At 40.0% G+C, this 15,823-nt stretch overlaps 1 protein-coding gene across 7 annotated transcripts in view; it reads left to right on the forward strand.

The window, feature by feature from the left end:
- Positions 1-13,138, forward strand: part of PUM2 (pumilio RNA binding family member 2) — a 66,801-nt gene extending 53,663 nt beyond the window's left edge. For 4 of the 7 annotated variants that reach the window (XM_041422041.1, XM_041422075.1, XM_041422059.1 and 1 more), the window contains 8 exons: positions 2,415-2,682; positions 3,225-3,354; positions 4,871-5,005; positions 5,267-5,404; positions 7,073-7,198; positions 7,735-7,856; positions 9,131-9,323; positions 10,047-13,138. In XM_041422041.1, coding sequence (XP_041277975.1) covers positions 2,415-2,682; positions 3,225-3,354; positions 4,871-5,005; positions 5,267-5,404; positions 7,073-7,198; positions 7,735-7,856; positions 9,131-9,323; positions 10,047-10,178 — 1,244 coding nt within the window. In that variant the 3' untranslated portion in view covers positions 10,179-13,138. The remainder of the gene's footprint in view (positions 1-2,414; positions 2,683-3,224; positions 3,355-4,870; positions 5,006-5,266; positions 5,405-7,072; positions 7,199-7,734; positions 7,857-9,130; positions 9,324-10,046) is intronic. The other 3 variants (XM_041422050.1, XM_041422082.1, XM_041422067.1) reach the window with 1 other exon arrangement.
- The last annotated feature ends 2,685 nt before the right edge of the window (positions 13,139-15,823 follow it).

Genomic DNA, 15,823 nt, shown 5'->3' on the forward strand with positions numbered 1-15,823 from the left:
GTGCTGCTTTCTGAGTACTACAGGTTCTTCTTGGCACAATGGATGTGCTTTCTTAATACAGCCTTTCTGTATTACTGTCCTGCTTAACATGATTGTCTGAAATAGTCTCACAGGCTAGACAGGAGCCTCCCAGCATAATTGTCTTGCAAGTCTTTAAAAGTGTAAAAAGTGATGGTTCCCAAATTAGACTGAAAAAAGGCTTAATAATTCTCAGCAGGAAATGTATATTACACATATATAGCACATTTGTTAAAATCTACCAAATAAATTGTTGCATTTAATTTATAGAAATGAAGGCTCAGTCCAAAAAAAAAAAAAAAAAAAGACAAAAAAACACCAAGCTGAAACAATTCCTGATTCACATGTTCAATTCTGTGACTGTGTATGTTGACTGAGCATATGATCCAAACTGCCCTGTTAGTTTCTGGCACAGAACTGATCAGTGGAGCAATAGCAATGCTGCCACAGGAAAGTAGCCTGCGAGTTCCTTTGGGATGGGCTCTGGTGCCCTCTCGTGATACTCAGTAGTGTTACTGCACAGCACGTGCAGGGAGCCTGGATTGCACTGGTGTGCAACGTTTACCTAGTCCAGATGAGAAATACCATCATTGCAGCTGCATAACTTTTTTTGTTCTTTAGAAGTCCATTCCTAGAGGAGAAATTATGTCAGAGCATCACTCTGCACGCTGCTTCACCTGCAGAATGCTGGGGTTTTGTTTTTTTTTCCCTTTTGTTTGTTAGTACCATAGTGTTTGTCAATGAAAACTAAAAACTGTAGTTACAAAAATTTTATTTTTCTGGCTGTGCAGAATTAAGAGGCTTTAATTTAAGAGAAAACCTAATCGTTTTTAAAAGGTATTGTGGGGCATAAAGTATTTATTGATGTTTATCACAGAATTTTGAAGACTACTTATTTTATAAAATAAGTACTAATTATTTCTATTTTAGAGCGTAGTACTATACAGTGCAATAAATGTGATGCTTGATGTGTCTTGCAGAGCACTAACATCTCAGATTCTGGTACTAGAATTTGACCTTTTGAAAAAGATAACTTCACCATTAATACATTGCCAGTCCACTGTAACACTGCTGTTGCCTGGCCTTATAAGTACTTGGAACCAAAAGAAGGATTGGCTAGGGCACAGTCAGCTGGGTTTTTCTCTTTTTTTTTTTTTTTTTATTAAGTTTGTAATAGAGCACCATTCAAACAGCACATACTGCAATTTGTTTTAAATTCAAATGTAGATATTTATTCTGTTGACTTTGAAATGGCTTTAATTAAAATGTCACTTCCTAGTCAGGGAGACAGAATGCTTTCCTTTTCCAATTTGTAGTCAATACTTTAGAGAGAGTTTGTTTTTTTCTTTCCTTAGTTTGGTTTTAGTAGTAGAATTGAGATTTCTGTGTGGGAATTGTCTTGAAGTATTTCTGCTTTAGTATAGTAAGCTTATCCCTCTAAAAAATCACACAGCAGTTGGGGAAAATGCTTTGGATGCTTTTTATGATAATTGCTGCCTGTGGTAAAGTGGAGGGAAGAGGCATGCTGGAGGAGTTCAGAGTGACACACACTGATCAGAGAGCAGGGTGTGAGGAGAAATGCACAGGACTGTAGGGTGACAAGAGCTGTAGGTGGAGTCACTAGCAAACAGGAGAAGGACCTAGACACAGGAAGGCAATTCAGTTCTTAGAAAGTAAAGGAAGGATGAAGTGAGAGTGATGAGTGTTTGTGCAGCGAGGAAAGGACTTCATGTTTCTAAAAGGAGCTTCAGTTTGATACATTTATGGTTGTTGGGTAATTAAGTAGAGCATTCTTAGTTGCCTGATTTGAAATTTGACATATTTAGTGCTGAGAAGAGGTACCAGATTGAAAGCTTGGGATGCTGAAGTCATCAAATAACCTGCAGGACAGGTACAGCTTGGCCAGAGGCGCAACATGTGCCTCCCCAAAAATGCCCTTAACATGCTGTAAGCTGGCAAGGTATCTCAGTAGGGACTGAAGGGTAGTTCAGATTTCATGGTCTATTTTGACAAAATTGGCTAATTTCAAGACTACTAACAAGGGTATAAGCCAGTATGCCTTGTGAAATGGAAATCTGCCCACTAAGCCTAAGGCCCACGCAGTTGTAAAGTTTCTGTAAGGCTGAGTGGGTGCTCACTTTACCTACCTTGATATATTCTTCTAATGACATTTCTTTTCCTGGTGCCCTTCACATAAAAATGAGGAGGAGAACGGTTTTATTTATTGCGAGATAAAGCTATCTAACTCCTCCGACCATAATGAGGTAAATATAAATAACGAGACAGCGCTGTTGTTTTCTTTGGCTCCAGGGTGTATCCGTAGTTTTAGTTCACTTGCTGTTTTGCTGTTGCTTATTTTCCTCACGGCTGTGACTGACAGAGCTGCTTCCTTGTAGGAGGACTGACAAATGGTAGTGGTCGCTATATTTCTGCAGCCCCCGGAGCCGAAGCCAAGTATCGCAGTGCGGCGAGCACCTCCAGTCTCTTTAGCTCCACCAGCCAGCTCTTCCCTCCCTCGCGCCTCCGCTACAGCAGGTCTGACATCATGCCTTCTGGACGCAGCCGCTTGCTGGAAGATTTCAGAAACAATCGTTTCCCTAATCTTCAGCTAAGGGACCTTGTTGGACATATTGTTGAATTTTCCCAAGACCAGCATGGTTCTAGGTAATTATTATAAGAAGAGTCGATAATATTTTACTGCCTTGATATTGTTTTATTAATATGAAACTCTTGAATGAGGTGCTTGTCATCTTAACTCAAAGTATCCTAATTGGAGCTCACAGTCTTAGGCTGACCTTCTCTAAGAAATTTCATTGTAAAAGTAGTATTAATTTAGCTGCCTGTAGAAGTTCTCAGTGTAGAAACAGCCTCATAACTAGACTTGTAAATGCAAGTATTAAGGTATCAAAAAGGTGTTGATTAAGAAAACAAAATATGTGGTATCTGGAATGTAAAACTATTTTTGTCAGTACATCATCAGGTACTTTGTGACTGTTATTCATCTTTAAAGCTTTTCAAATGAAAGTTTTCGAGTCTTAATTTTACTAAAATGTATCCTTTTATATGCAGAGGTGCTACTTTCATTTTAATAAATTTTATAAATGTTGACTGCTTTCTTTAGAGTGTTGAGGTGTCTCATTGAAACAGTGTTTGAGAGTCTTTCCTGTTGTAGATGCAAAGCATAATGTACCTTTTTTTGCACTTAGATTTATACAGCAAAAGCTGGAGCGTGCTACTCCAGCTGAGCGCCAGATGGTATTTAATGAGATCCTGCAAGCAGCCTATCAGTTGATGACTGATGTATTTGGAAACTATGTAATACAGAAGTTCTTTGAGGTAAGTATAGCACTAAGTGTATGGATGGACATGCAAATGAAGTGCTGTAAATCTGATTAAATTTAACTGGTCTTTCAGAATTCTGCATGACTTCCACAGAACCCAAATGTGTAACTCTGCATAGGTGTTTTCTGTATCCAGTGGTTTTTGCCATAATGGCCACGGTTTCTCCTTACACTGGTGGTGCATGTGTTGGTGAGCACTGTGCACGTTGAGGCTTCACAAACCTCTGAGCAGAACTTAGAGAGACTTTTAGCACATGAAAAGGAACATAAATATTTTAAAAATGCTTTTTATTGGTTACTGCATTATGGTATAGAATGGTCTGGAAAATGCAGTTGTGCTCAAAGAGCTGTGTGAACTTCACCTGAGGAAACTCCCATAGAGGCAGAAGAATTCTGAGTAAGGGATATCCATCGTAAGATACATCCAATATTACTACAACTAGTATTTAAAAGGGATTTGTCTTCTCTTAAAAACTATGTGGTAAAAAAAAAAAAAAAAGGCTTCATCAAAGAATTACAAGATTTGGCTTGCAGAGAGAAGAAAAAAAGTAGTACCTGTGTCCTTGGAAAAGTTATATGTAGGAAAGGTATCTAGTATAGTGTACTTCAAATCAAGGGCCCTATCAAAAAGTTGTGGAAAGAAGGTGATACTGGAAAATGTCCAGTAAGAAATAAGATACTTGCTGTAAACAAGAATGTAAATTTTTTATAATTATAAAATAATGTGCTCATTTTTTTACTTCTTTTTTTACAGTCAAAATATCTTCTGTAGTGTCACTGACATATTATATACAAGATCTTGATTTTGCTCAAGGGTCATTATCTGCTATTTTTCCCATAATGTTAAGTTGGAGGAATACACAGTTAATCATTGTTAGCTGAGTGTTTTCATCTTAATTCTGCAGAATACTTCTCAAGAACAAAAGTGGATGTGGCCTTACATGTAATAGGGGACCTCATTTTACGGTGTAGCGTAGGCAGGTGAACTTGTTGGCCAAGCTTTCTTCAGAGCTGACTAGGTGTGGAGTTTGACAGTTCTCAGCAATGCTGCAGGAATATTGCTGTGCCACCAGCTGGTTGTCCAGCTGGTCACTTCTGTGTCCTCTCTTACAGGATATGAGATAAACCACACAAGTTTTGAGATAGAAAATCTGATTTGGATTCATACATAATAGTGACCTGTGATCAGTTTGCTGGTATAATTTATTTGAAAAAGTGGTTTATAGCACTTAAATATTCCTACAGACAGATAAATACAAACTATATGATTTCTTCTGTTGTCTTTCAAGGTCATGCATTTGATAGCAGGTATGTGAACTGGATGTGGAATATTACAAAATGTTGCATTTAGAAAAGAAAAGCTTCTGGTAAATATCCCCACCAAAATACAAAGTGAAAAATTATTCAAATATTACAGTCATGTACATCTTGACAGTACTTACTCTGACATGTAAATTCCAGCATGCTGCAATATGTCTTCGTTTGTTAACAGCATATTTATTTTCTTTTAGTTTGGAAGCCTGGATCAAAAGTTAGCCCTAGCAACACGCATCCGTGGTCATGTTCTGCCATTGGCCCTGCAGATGTACGGCTGCCGTGTTATCCAGAAAGCACTCGAGTCAATCTCACCTGACCAGCAGGTAATTGTAAGTTAGAGCAATGCTTTTTTGATTTTATTTCTTTTTATTGCATCCCTCATTTTGCTTGATTAAATAGATGATTATTCCCTTCATCATGAAATATCCTGCGGGCTAAAATAGTTGTTTAAATGAAAATACTGTGGTACACAGTTAACATCAGTGAATATGAAGGTTGGAGTCAAGATGAAATTAAATTTTTCCCCATTTAAGGAGGGCGGGATGGGGGAAATACAATCCTAAAGACAAGAATAATCTTTGTTTTTCCAGAATGAAATGGTGAAAGAGCTGGATGGCCACGTTCTGAAATGTGTGAAGGATCAAAATGGAAACCACGTTGTACAAAAATGCATTGAGTGTGTTCAGCCCCAGTCGCTCCAGTTCATCATTGATGCATTCAAAGGACAGGTAGTGTCAGTGGTTCATTTCCTCTTTGCAGGTTGCTTAAATTTCACAGAAAAAGGTTTGCAGGTCTTTGTCCATCATTTGCATGTACAAGATAGCATTTGCTACTTTGCACTCTGCTTATTTTAAGTAGAATGAAAAAGGGAATGATGACATGGAAAAGCTGTTGGAGAGACAGTTAACATGCTGTGAAAAGATGAATTTGTTGGAGAGAAGGCTCTAGAAAGACATGTTTGTATGTATTACAAATAATAGTAAATATTTATGTAATATAAATACATACAAGGGACTTTGCATGCCCAGGCTTTGTGTTTGTGTTTTGTGATAGCACCGTTTCACATTTCCTTCACAGCTCTTGGCAGGGACATTTTTTATATAATAACAATGTGTGTGCTCTCTAGTAAATATTTTTCATTAAAAATTACATTTTCCTCTCCTGTTGCTGGTGTTGCACATGTGTCTTTCAGTGTTTCCCAAAGAATGTCAGTCCTTAAGGAACTGCAGTGATGAAATTCACTAATCTGTTCCCTGCATATGGACTAGTGTGAAGGGGGTGTTGTATTTGTTTACTTCAGATTGGGGTTTTTGTTTTGTTTCCAAAAAAGCATTATTACTGTAAGATTGATATTGTGCTGCAGGCTAGTGAATGTGCTGCAGCTAAATAACATTTTAATCCTCTGAAACAAGCATGTACTTTTATAGTCTTGAGAAGAATTGTAAAAATCTTACTAACTTGGCTATATAACTAAATTTTACTTTAATGGATGGCCAAATGTATTTCCTAATAAAATCTACAATATCTTTCTCATTTTACACAACAGCAATACCTGAATTATTGTTGTGCATAGTACTAAATTGCATACCAAGGTTTCTAGGGTTCAGTCTTTTTACACCAAAAAGTGTGTATGAGGTACATGAGATGCATTTTTTTAAACTGCAAATAGAGCTCCTTGACTAAAGTTTATGTACTGAACATCCATCCTAAGCACCAAGTAATTATATATAGAATATAGTAGCTAATGTGAAATGTCAAATTAAGAAGGTCACACTTGTGATATTACTTATAATTTTCTCCTGCATTTGAGTTGATGCCTAATCATACAAGATTCTGTATTCAGTCCTGACCAACAATTAAATTTTTTTTAATTAATCCCCAAACCACAAATGTAGCTTCAGGAGAAGCAAGCAGAAGGAATAAGCAAGATTTGGCTGTATGTTTTGAGTAGTTATTTACAAACTTTGTATCTGTAAATGGGAGCTTATTGTATATGCTGGAACATGAAGTTGGTGAAAACCAGCTGCCTTTATTGAATTCCTTTTCATAAGCGTCAAAGTCTTAAAACTTGAAAAGAAAGTAAAAAGGAAAGCTTGAAAGTTGAACAGCAGTTACGTAAGGGTCATACTTCCAGGCTTTCCTCTGCAGCTATTTAGGCTAGAAACATTGTAATGAATAATTGGGTTCTTAATTGTATGTTTTCTGGAGTCCTTGATGCACAAAAAACTGCTTTTTCATCTTTTCCTGACTTTTCCTGGAAATGGAATTCTGGTCTTGGCAGACAAAACTTTTTTTTAATAGTAGTTGGTATGTTCAGTTCCATTTTGAATGCAGCAACGTTGCAATAGATGTGAGCTTCTGTTGGTTTAACTTCAGTTTGCAATCCTGTTTTCAAGGTATTTGTACTTTCAACTCACCCATATGGCTGTAGAGTAATTCAGCGTATTCTGGAGCACTGCACTGCTGAGCAGACTTTGCCAATCTTAGAAGAGCTGCATCAACACACAGAACAGCTCGTGCAGGTCAGTGCGTGTAGGCTCATTTTTAATGCACTTCAGAGGTTTTTGTCATCATCATTTACTCCTGTATCCTAGTTTAAATGCAATTGCCTCTTTTTAGTTTTGTAGACATTGATATTTTGTTTTTCTTTCCTTCCATAGTTTTAGTGAAAATTAATTTGGAAGTTGGGAGGCAAAGAAGATAAAAAAAGCGTTTTTCTTATACTTTTGACTGTAGCTTGGTGTTCAGGGGAACATTAGAGCTGTTAAAAAAGCATGATCTTAAATTTGAGGACTTCTCTCTTTAGGAGGATAAAAGACACTCTAGCAAAACACTGGTTTTACAGATTATTTACATTTTTCATGTAAAGTTTGTGGTCCATTAAGTAATTCTTAAGGAAATATTTCTTGCATCACTTTGCTTCTGTAATGTTGACGTTATTGGTTTTTCCTTATATCCATGCAAATATAATTTCATACTTTATGCTTATGTACAAAAGCTGTCAGTATTCATTATTTGGTATGAACACAAAAGAAAATATAAGTAATCTTATTTTCAGGATCAATATGGAAATTACGTTATTCAACATGTACTGGAACATGGTCGTCCTGAAGACAAAAGCAAAATCGTTTCAGAAATAAGAGGAAAAGTTCTAGCTCTGAGTCAGCACAAATTTGCCAGGTATTGCACAACTTCAGTATATTAAAGATTCATTAGCCTTGTAAAATTGTAATACTGGATTGATTTCTTGTGTTACAAAAGGGATACAATAATTTTTTTTATTGTTTATCTTACCTCCTGAAATGTCATATTGTTATAGAGATGAATGGTAATGATAGTTGTATACTAGGTTTGGGGAAGGGCAGAGGAAAATGTTCTGTAGCAAAACAAAGGAGGTTCTGTGGGTTTATGGAATGGCTTTTGTTCACTTCATGCAAGTGCAGGGAACAGGTTCCAGGTTTTCATATAAGGATGCCCAGAGCCAGGTGAAAAGCTCTGCTGGAACTTGAGTGATGTGCTGATGACAATAAGCTGGGACTTGCTGACTCTCAATACAGCCTAACAATTTGCAAGTATAACAAGCCTAGCTTTAAAAAATGGTAGTTCAGTCTGACAAGGATTTTCTGCCTTAGAAAATCTGAAAGACTGCTGTAGGAGGCCTGAACTAATTCTGAAATTGGAACCTAAAACTCCTCCTTTTATGCTTTTTGCTGACATACGGATTTTGTGCCTTTTGTGAAAGAAAAATACACCTCAGAATTCATTCTAGGTGATTTAATGAGACTAACCTTGTCATCAAAATGATGTAAACATGCACTGACTTTATTGGGGACATTTGTTGTAAAAATTGCTAGCAAACTAGTTTATTTGGATTTTATTTTTCTTTGCCTGAATAGAACTCTTCATAACCCTCTAACTTGCTTAATTTCTAAAGCACACATTTAGGACTGGGATCATTTTGCTATGTTACGAGCTTTGATGGCCTTTCCAGCTTCTGAAATAAACTGGAAGGTCAGAGACTTGCTCTACAAAAGAATATTTGATGGAATCTCTGATGTAGGCATGCTCTTGGAAACTGCATTTATTCAAAAAGCAAGAGTCTTCATACCTGGCATTCTCTTGTGTCTTTAAAGAGCCCACAACCAAGGTAGATGTGCTAGAACACATCTGCAGCCTGAAGTCCAGTATATCTACGTAGGTTCAGTGAAAAAGTCTCTCCTACCAAATAATCAGAAAACAACCCTGTCACATGGGTGAAGTAATAGCGATGTGGTGACTGATTTCCTCAGTCACTAGACTGGAGATTTGGAAACGAGGAATTGATGCATTTGCAATATGCTTTTTACTGGCATTAAGAACCCTGAAGAACTGATAAACTTCCAGAGAAATTGATAATGGTTACCTGAAAGAAAGTCACACCTCCAGCCCCATCACGGACTTGCCTTATTTTGCAGCAACGTGGTGGAGAAATGCGTGACTCACGCGTCGCGCGCGGAGCGAGCGCTGCTGATCGACGAGGTGTGCTGCCAGAACGACGGCCCTCACAGTGCCTTATACACCATGATGAAGGACCAGTACGCCAACTACGTCGTGCAGAAGATGATCGACATGGCCGAGCCCGCCCAGAGGAAGATCATAATGCACAAGGTACGTGTGTGCGTGCGTGCAGTGATTCAGACGTGGGACTGTGAGCTCCTCTGGCACAGCACCTTGCCCTGCCGATGTAAGACTCAGTGCTTCTGTAATCCAGAGCTTGATGTGTAACCGTGACATTCAGTGGAGCTCGGTAAAGCAGAAAACATTCAGGTGTCTGAGCACTGAGCTAAGAAAGGAGAGTTTCAATAGCTGGATTTCATCTCCTGTCTGTGTGCCAGCTGTTATGTGAAAACACTTCTCACAGGAAAATGTAGTATCTGTCATCACTGTTAATGTAACAGGAGAAATACTGGTTTCTCTTCTTATTTCCTGGTTGTGGGTATAAATCCACTCTGCAGTTCCCCCAGAAAGAGATTGCCACACTTCCTAGCATACAGGCACATTTCTGCTTAGGAATATCCACACATGGAGAAGTGTGCTGTTGCCATAATGGTGGAGGCTGTTTAACACATGGGCCCAGGATATTCCTGCAGGAGCTCTGCTTCCCCCAATCACCAACAGGGCTCTCCCACAAAGTACTGCCCTTTTCCCTTTTCCTGCAACAGGAACATCAGTTATTTGATGAGTCAAAATCACCAGGTTTACATCTTTCCAGAAACTTCCAGCACATTGAAGTACAGGCTTCTGGCATCTTTTTGCATAATTTTTTCAAAGTGTAGTTACCTCTACTTAGAAGTATGGATGTGAAAAAGCCAAATGTGTTTCTTATTACAGATTCGACCCCACATCACGACTCTGCGTAAATACACCTATGGCAAACACATTCTGGCCAAGCTGGAGAAGTATTACCTGAAGAACAGTGCTGATCTGGGGCCAATTGGTGGACCACCAAATGGGATGCTGTAAAAGACAAAGAGAAACAAAAGAAAAATTAAATTGTGAATTATCAAAACCTACAACTTAACTCTAAATGTTCTGATTTTTTTAAATCTATTTATTGACTTTGTTCATCCATTTGTAAAATTTTTATTCTTGTGTATATTTTTGGGGAGTGAATTGTTAAAAAAAAAATATCTCCAGCCCTGGTCAGGAGACCTATCAGATTGGATGGCTGGCAAAGCACAGAATGCCTGTATATGATGTAATTGTATCAAAATAGCTGTCACATATTTTGTAAATTTTTACCTTGTAAAGTCACTGAAATAGTTTTTAAAGGGAAAAAGTACAGTATTCTTTTAATACACTGGCTTGCAATCTGGTAGGTCTACCCAGCATCATAGCACAACAGGTTTATAGAGTTGTATATAGAATTAATCCTTATTTTTCCCTTTTGTGTGAAGTCTTTTATACCAGATTAAAATTGATCAGCTGCATAAACATTATTTAACATGTTGAAAAGTTAAGTTGTATTTTGGTGGTTCACAACATCCTATCCAAATAACAAACAGGGCACAGCAAATTAAAGTAGGCAAAAACAAAAGGATGGAAACTTTAAAAGACTAGGTTTTGGCACTTGCTGTGGATACAGGTTTTTTTAAATCATGCCCTAAGGTTTTCTCTAGCAATGTATTAAAAATAAAGTGCTGTATATACTTATATATTTAATTGTTGTACAAGGTAGAGGGATTAAAATGATGGTGGTACTTCCGTTCAGCAAAGTACTCTGTTGGAAAAGGAGTGAACCCTGTATTAACTTTACAGTCAGTTTTACAATGCAGGAAGAGTAGAGATATGTATTTTTTTATTTTGCATATAGAATTGTAAGGATTTGAAAGTGTTGAGCATTTATTTTGCTTTCTCACTGTAGATGCAAAACTAGGTAATGATAAAGAGAAGGGGCCACTGAAAAGTAAACTTGATAGCTCAACATTTAAGCATGATTGATTAATATTCAGATAGCTTTTTGCTTCCTATAAATATATGCATTGTATACGTGTAGTTAATAGGTGTAAGTTTACAGTTTGAAAACAAATCTCTCGTTTCGATGTTTATTACAAAGCCTTGCTAATTTAGTAGTGATGCTTACCTTGGTTGTACAGATGTACATTTGTAAACCTTCATGCTGTAAATGTAATTTGTTTTACTCCTTTTTGGGACAAAAATTTGCATTTTAGTGTATATTCATATCCTCATTCCCTTCTTTCCCCTGGCATATAGTGTTGTATAATGTAAATTTATTTCAGCAAATCAAGAGTGATTTTTTTAAAATTCTATCTTTATATGGTTTCAAAAATATGAACCGGCTTTCTTTTTATCTATTGTGAGAAACATTATGTTCTGTTTATAACATAGCTGTTGAATCTGTTCATATGGACACTTTGGGAAATCAATCTGTTCAAATTTTAAATCGGGATAAATAAGCATAAGTAAGAAGTGGACTGAAATATTTGGTTATTACAGAAACCAATGCTTCTTCCATCTTAATAAATGTGGCATGAATTTTTTGTACAGAAGAGTACTGTATTTTTGAATAGCCTTCTCGCAGCGTAAAGCAAATATGTATGATACTGTCGATTTTTTTCTCTGGACATATGACATTGTAACAGTAACATAAAGATGATGTACATATACAAGCGGCCTTATGTACATTTCCCAATGATCTTTTTAAGGCAGAATTGTGACCATATGTGTATAATTAAAATCCTTTTTAATCCTTTGCCTATGGAAATATTTTGGAAAAAGCTTACTTTGTATATTCAGTTTCTGAAAGATAAAGAAAGTGCTTTGTATGTTGTTGAAGTAAGTATTTTGTGTAAAATGTTCATTTGGATGGCTTAACCTAAAGTTTTGATCAACGTGGTAGTTTGAAAACAACGTCTTGAGCATTGATCAAATAAAAGGCTGTTCTGGTAGGGGTGTGATCATGAGAAAGAAAACAGTAGCGGTATAAACTTGTATGAGGAATTCTGTCATGTTAGTGTTGATACCAGGGTTACATAACTGTTGCTGTAGCAGACATCTGAGGCGCTGCGTTTCTAATGGTAGTGAGAACTCCTTAATAGGCAAATGGCAAAGTTTCTTCCGGCCTACTTCCAGTGCCTGCATGAAGTGAAGTAGGAAGCCTCGTTATTTTGAGTAAGCACAATTCTAATTGCCAAGTAGTTTTTGCATGGCAGTTCACAAAATTCCTCCCCAGAGGTACCAGCCCAGTCATGGGAGCCAGAGTTTTCCCGTAGTCACCCAAAGGATGACTTCTGAGCCACTCCCTTGAACACATCACTTCTCAGTGACTGTCTTTACCCTGTGTACCTGTGCCGTGTGTTACAATCCACAGAGCCGGCATTCCTTCAGCACGTCAGGCTTTTGGGGATGTCCAGGCAGAAACTGCTAATGTCCCTGTACTTTGTCCCTGCAGCACTCATGCCATGGTTGAATTTAAACAGTCCTGTAACTGTCATCCTTGGTGCTTTCAATATCTTGAGTATAATCTTCCACTTGCTCTCCTGAGGTCATTTGTGCACAAATTCTATCCAGGAACATGAAAATCACTGGATTTCCTTTCAACTATTTTAGGGTTTGGGTAGAACCACTAGACTTTTTGCTCAAGTATTGCTTTTTGATATAGATTGTTTACGGACCAGTTTGATTAGGTTTGACTCCAGGTGGCTCGTATTGAATAATGTAATGTTCACGTGTATATACTGTAAAAATCAAAATGAAAATGTGTGAATAACACTGTGTGAAATATATCTGGTCTTGCGTTTTTCCTGTAGGAAACCAGCCATATTCCCTTGTGACTTCCCTGTGTCTGTGGAGCTCAGCTTTGGGAAATTGCCCACTCGCTTGTGCTCATGGGAACTGGGCAATTATTGAAGAACCCTGGATTTGATCATTAAATTTTCAGAGGGCAGTTTTGAGCAGCTCAATCTTCCTATTGTATAGTGTCTTTACTGGTGACTTGTTAAGGCTGCAGCCTGGTGGCAGTTTCTTGGTACATCCCTGGATTCAGGATGAGCTCAGGAGCATTTGAGAGGGTTAGCTTCCACATGAGAGAAGAAATTGATAGTGCTCTGTGGCATCCCTGGATCCACACTCATTTCTGTTACTACCCAGGAGGTTTTTCAAAAGACCATTTTTAGCTGAAGGTGTGGAGTGAAGTGGACTGACAGCACAGGAAATGAGCCTGGTGGGAAATAACTCACCTAAGGGGCCCCTGTGGACAGAAGAGTCATAATGCCCATCCCTCCATCCCTACTTTTCCATAAGAGCATGGAGAAAATTGAGGTTTTGGGGTCATAATGCTTAGACGTTTTAAAGTGCTGATGCAAATTCAAAAACCAATTTAGCCACTGCTCTCTAAGGGCCGTGCATTTGAAGAGATGCTTATGGCTCACCACAGCGTAGTAGCACAGCAGTGAGGTTGGGCTCCATGAGTGATGCTCAGGATTCCAATAACTGGGAAAGTGGGTTAACAGTGGGGTGACAACAGCTCCTACCATGTCATTTGGGGAAGCTGAGAGAATGCAAAAGCATTTTAATGTCTTGTGCCTGGTCACTGAAACTGCAGATTGCATGTAAGTAATGCAGCAGGGGGGAGAACTTAGGGCACACAGCAGAGCAGCACTTTGCAGCCAGGGCAGCCGCAGCACTCTGGTGAGGAATTCTGCATGGAGCAGTGCTTGAGCATCACATGTCCTGAGAGTGGCAGATCCTGTCCCCGTGGTGACACAGTTCTCTGCTGCTGCTTGAGGAAGGAAAGGGGAACACCATGAGCTGTGTGATCCGAGCTGTTGCAGCCCACGGCAGGGCAGGAGTGGCTGTTGGTTTGCTAACACGGGTTCACGTCATTCCTGCCAGTACCACCTGAATTCTCATTAGGCTGTGGGCAGCACCGATGTGATGAGCTACAGGCAGTGCTTTACTCAGCCCAGTTTCAGATACACAGGCACTATCTGTGCCCAAAGGATGCTGATTCAAGCACCTCTTGGCATGGGAATGAGGAAGCTTGGTTCCTGTCAGGGATCTATCCCTCTTGGGGCTCTGCTTGGTTCCTGATGTTGGGCTAGGGAGGTGTGGGAGAACTTGGCAAGTGTAGGTCCTGCCACCCAGGAAGAGACAATCTGAGAGGTGCTGGAGAGTGAGCCTGGGGTGTTTGCTTTCCTGTGCAGCAGAGCACCCCAGGCCACCCCACCTCCATCATCACAAGGGGTTAAAAACCAGCCCTGTCATCACAGAAAGAGTCACACGTGGAAAGGATGGAAGGATGTCCATCCATCCAGCATTGATAGTGCTCCAGAGCCGACACAGGACATCCTGAGCTGCTGCAGGAAAGGTGGCAATTGCTTTATCCAGGAGAACGAACCAGATCCCAACATCACACATTAGGTGTCAGAACACAGAGGCTGTGGGTTGGGGAGTGACCACCCTGCGTAGAGGCAGGGAGGGGTAGAGAAGACCAAGCTTAGGGATCTAGCTGAGCTGCTGGTGCTGCTCAGTGAGGTGGTGCACGAGTGTTTCCTCTGTTGGCTCCCTCTGCAGGCTCGCTCTGTGGTTAGGGAGCTTGCCCAGCAAAAGAGATGCTTGAATTAGTTTCCATTACCAGCCTCAGGGTTTTGAACCCACCTCCCTCACTTCACAAGTATTTCCCTAACCACAAGGAGCTGGGCGGGTTTACTTTCTACTCCTGAATTTGGGCTGGGCTTTTAGCACAGCTTGAACCATTCATTGCATCACAAAGAGCACAAGATGGAGCATGACTCCTAAAGCACGCAGGTGGGAGTTGGAAGTTCTGCACCTGAGATCCTTGTCTCCACCTCGATTCTCCCAGACTTACTTAATGCAAAATATATCTTGGGAGCAGCATTCCCCCATCATTATCAGACTGGAAACTTTCCAGAGGCTTTATAAAAAGCAGCTGAAATGCAGGAAGACCTATTCTAAAGACCCTCTTCCTTTCATTAATAAGAACAAACACTGGAATAAAATGTTCACCTTCTCACCAGCATCAGTGCTCTGGGCACAGGAGGCCTTCTGTATCTTCCTCCTCTGCTTGCACAGTGCCTACCCAGCCCTAAACTCCCCAGATCTGCAGACATGAGCTGGGGCACATTGCAGGTGACACAGCTGGTGTACAAGAACATTGGGTGGGTGGGGAGAAACCCCTTCCATTGCTGAGCCCTAATGAGCTTCGTTTGAGCTTCAGACCTGCCTGGAGGGTTCAGATTTCCTGGCAGCCGCACAGCACCACAGCCCTTCCTCAGCCTGGCTGCTGGATCTTTTCCCAGCCCAGCCTCAGGGAGCGAGGCAGCCCTTCCCCAGCACAGCCGTGCTCAGGTGCTGGAGGCTGGGGGAAGGCTGCCTGCTTGTCTGCTGGTCACAGGACAGGTTCACACGCTTCAGCTTCACAAACACACCTGCAGCTCTGCGCTGCAGGTCGTACCCAGCAGCACAGAGCTGCCCCAGCACCTGACTGCCGCAGAGGAGCGCCACTCGTGGGCACTGGGGGGACGTTGGCCAAGCCTGCTGAGGTCCCTGTCCTTACAGGTGATGTTGGCTGTGCCTTCTCAGGCTGCGAGGCCACTGTCTGCTCCTGTCAAAGGGCTTTCCTCAGG

The sequence above is a fragment of the Onychostruthus taczanowskii genome, unplaced genomic scaffold (assembly GCF_017590055.1).
Source record: "Onychostruthus taczanowskii isolate IOZ18803 unplaced genomic scaffold, ASM1759005v1 scaffold11, whole genome shotgun sequence".
Lineage (NCBI taxonomy): Eukaryota > Metazoa > Chordata > Aves > Passeriformes > Passeridae > Onychostruthus > Onychostruthus taczanowskii.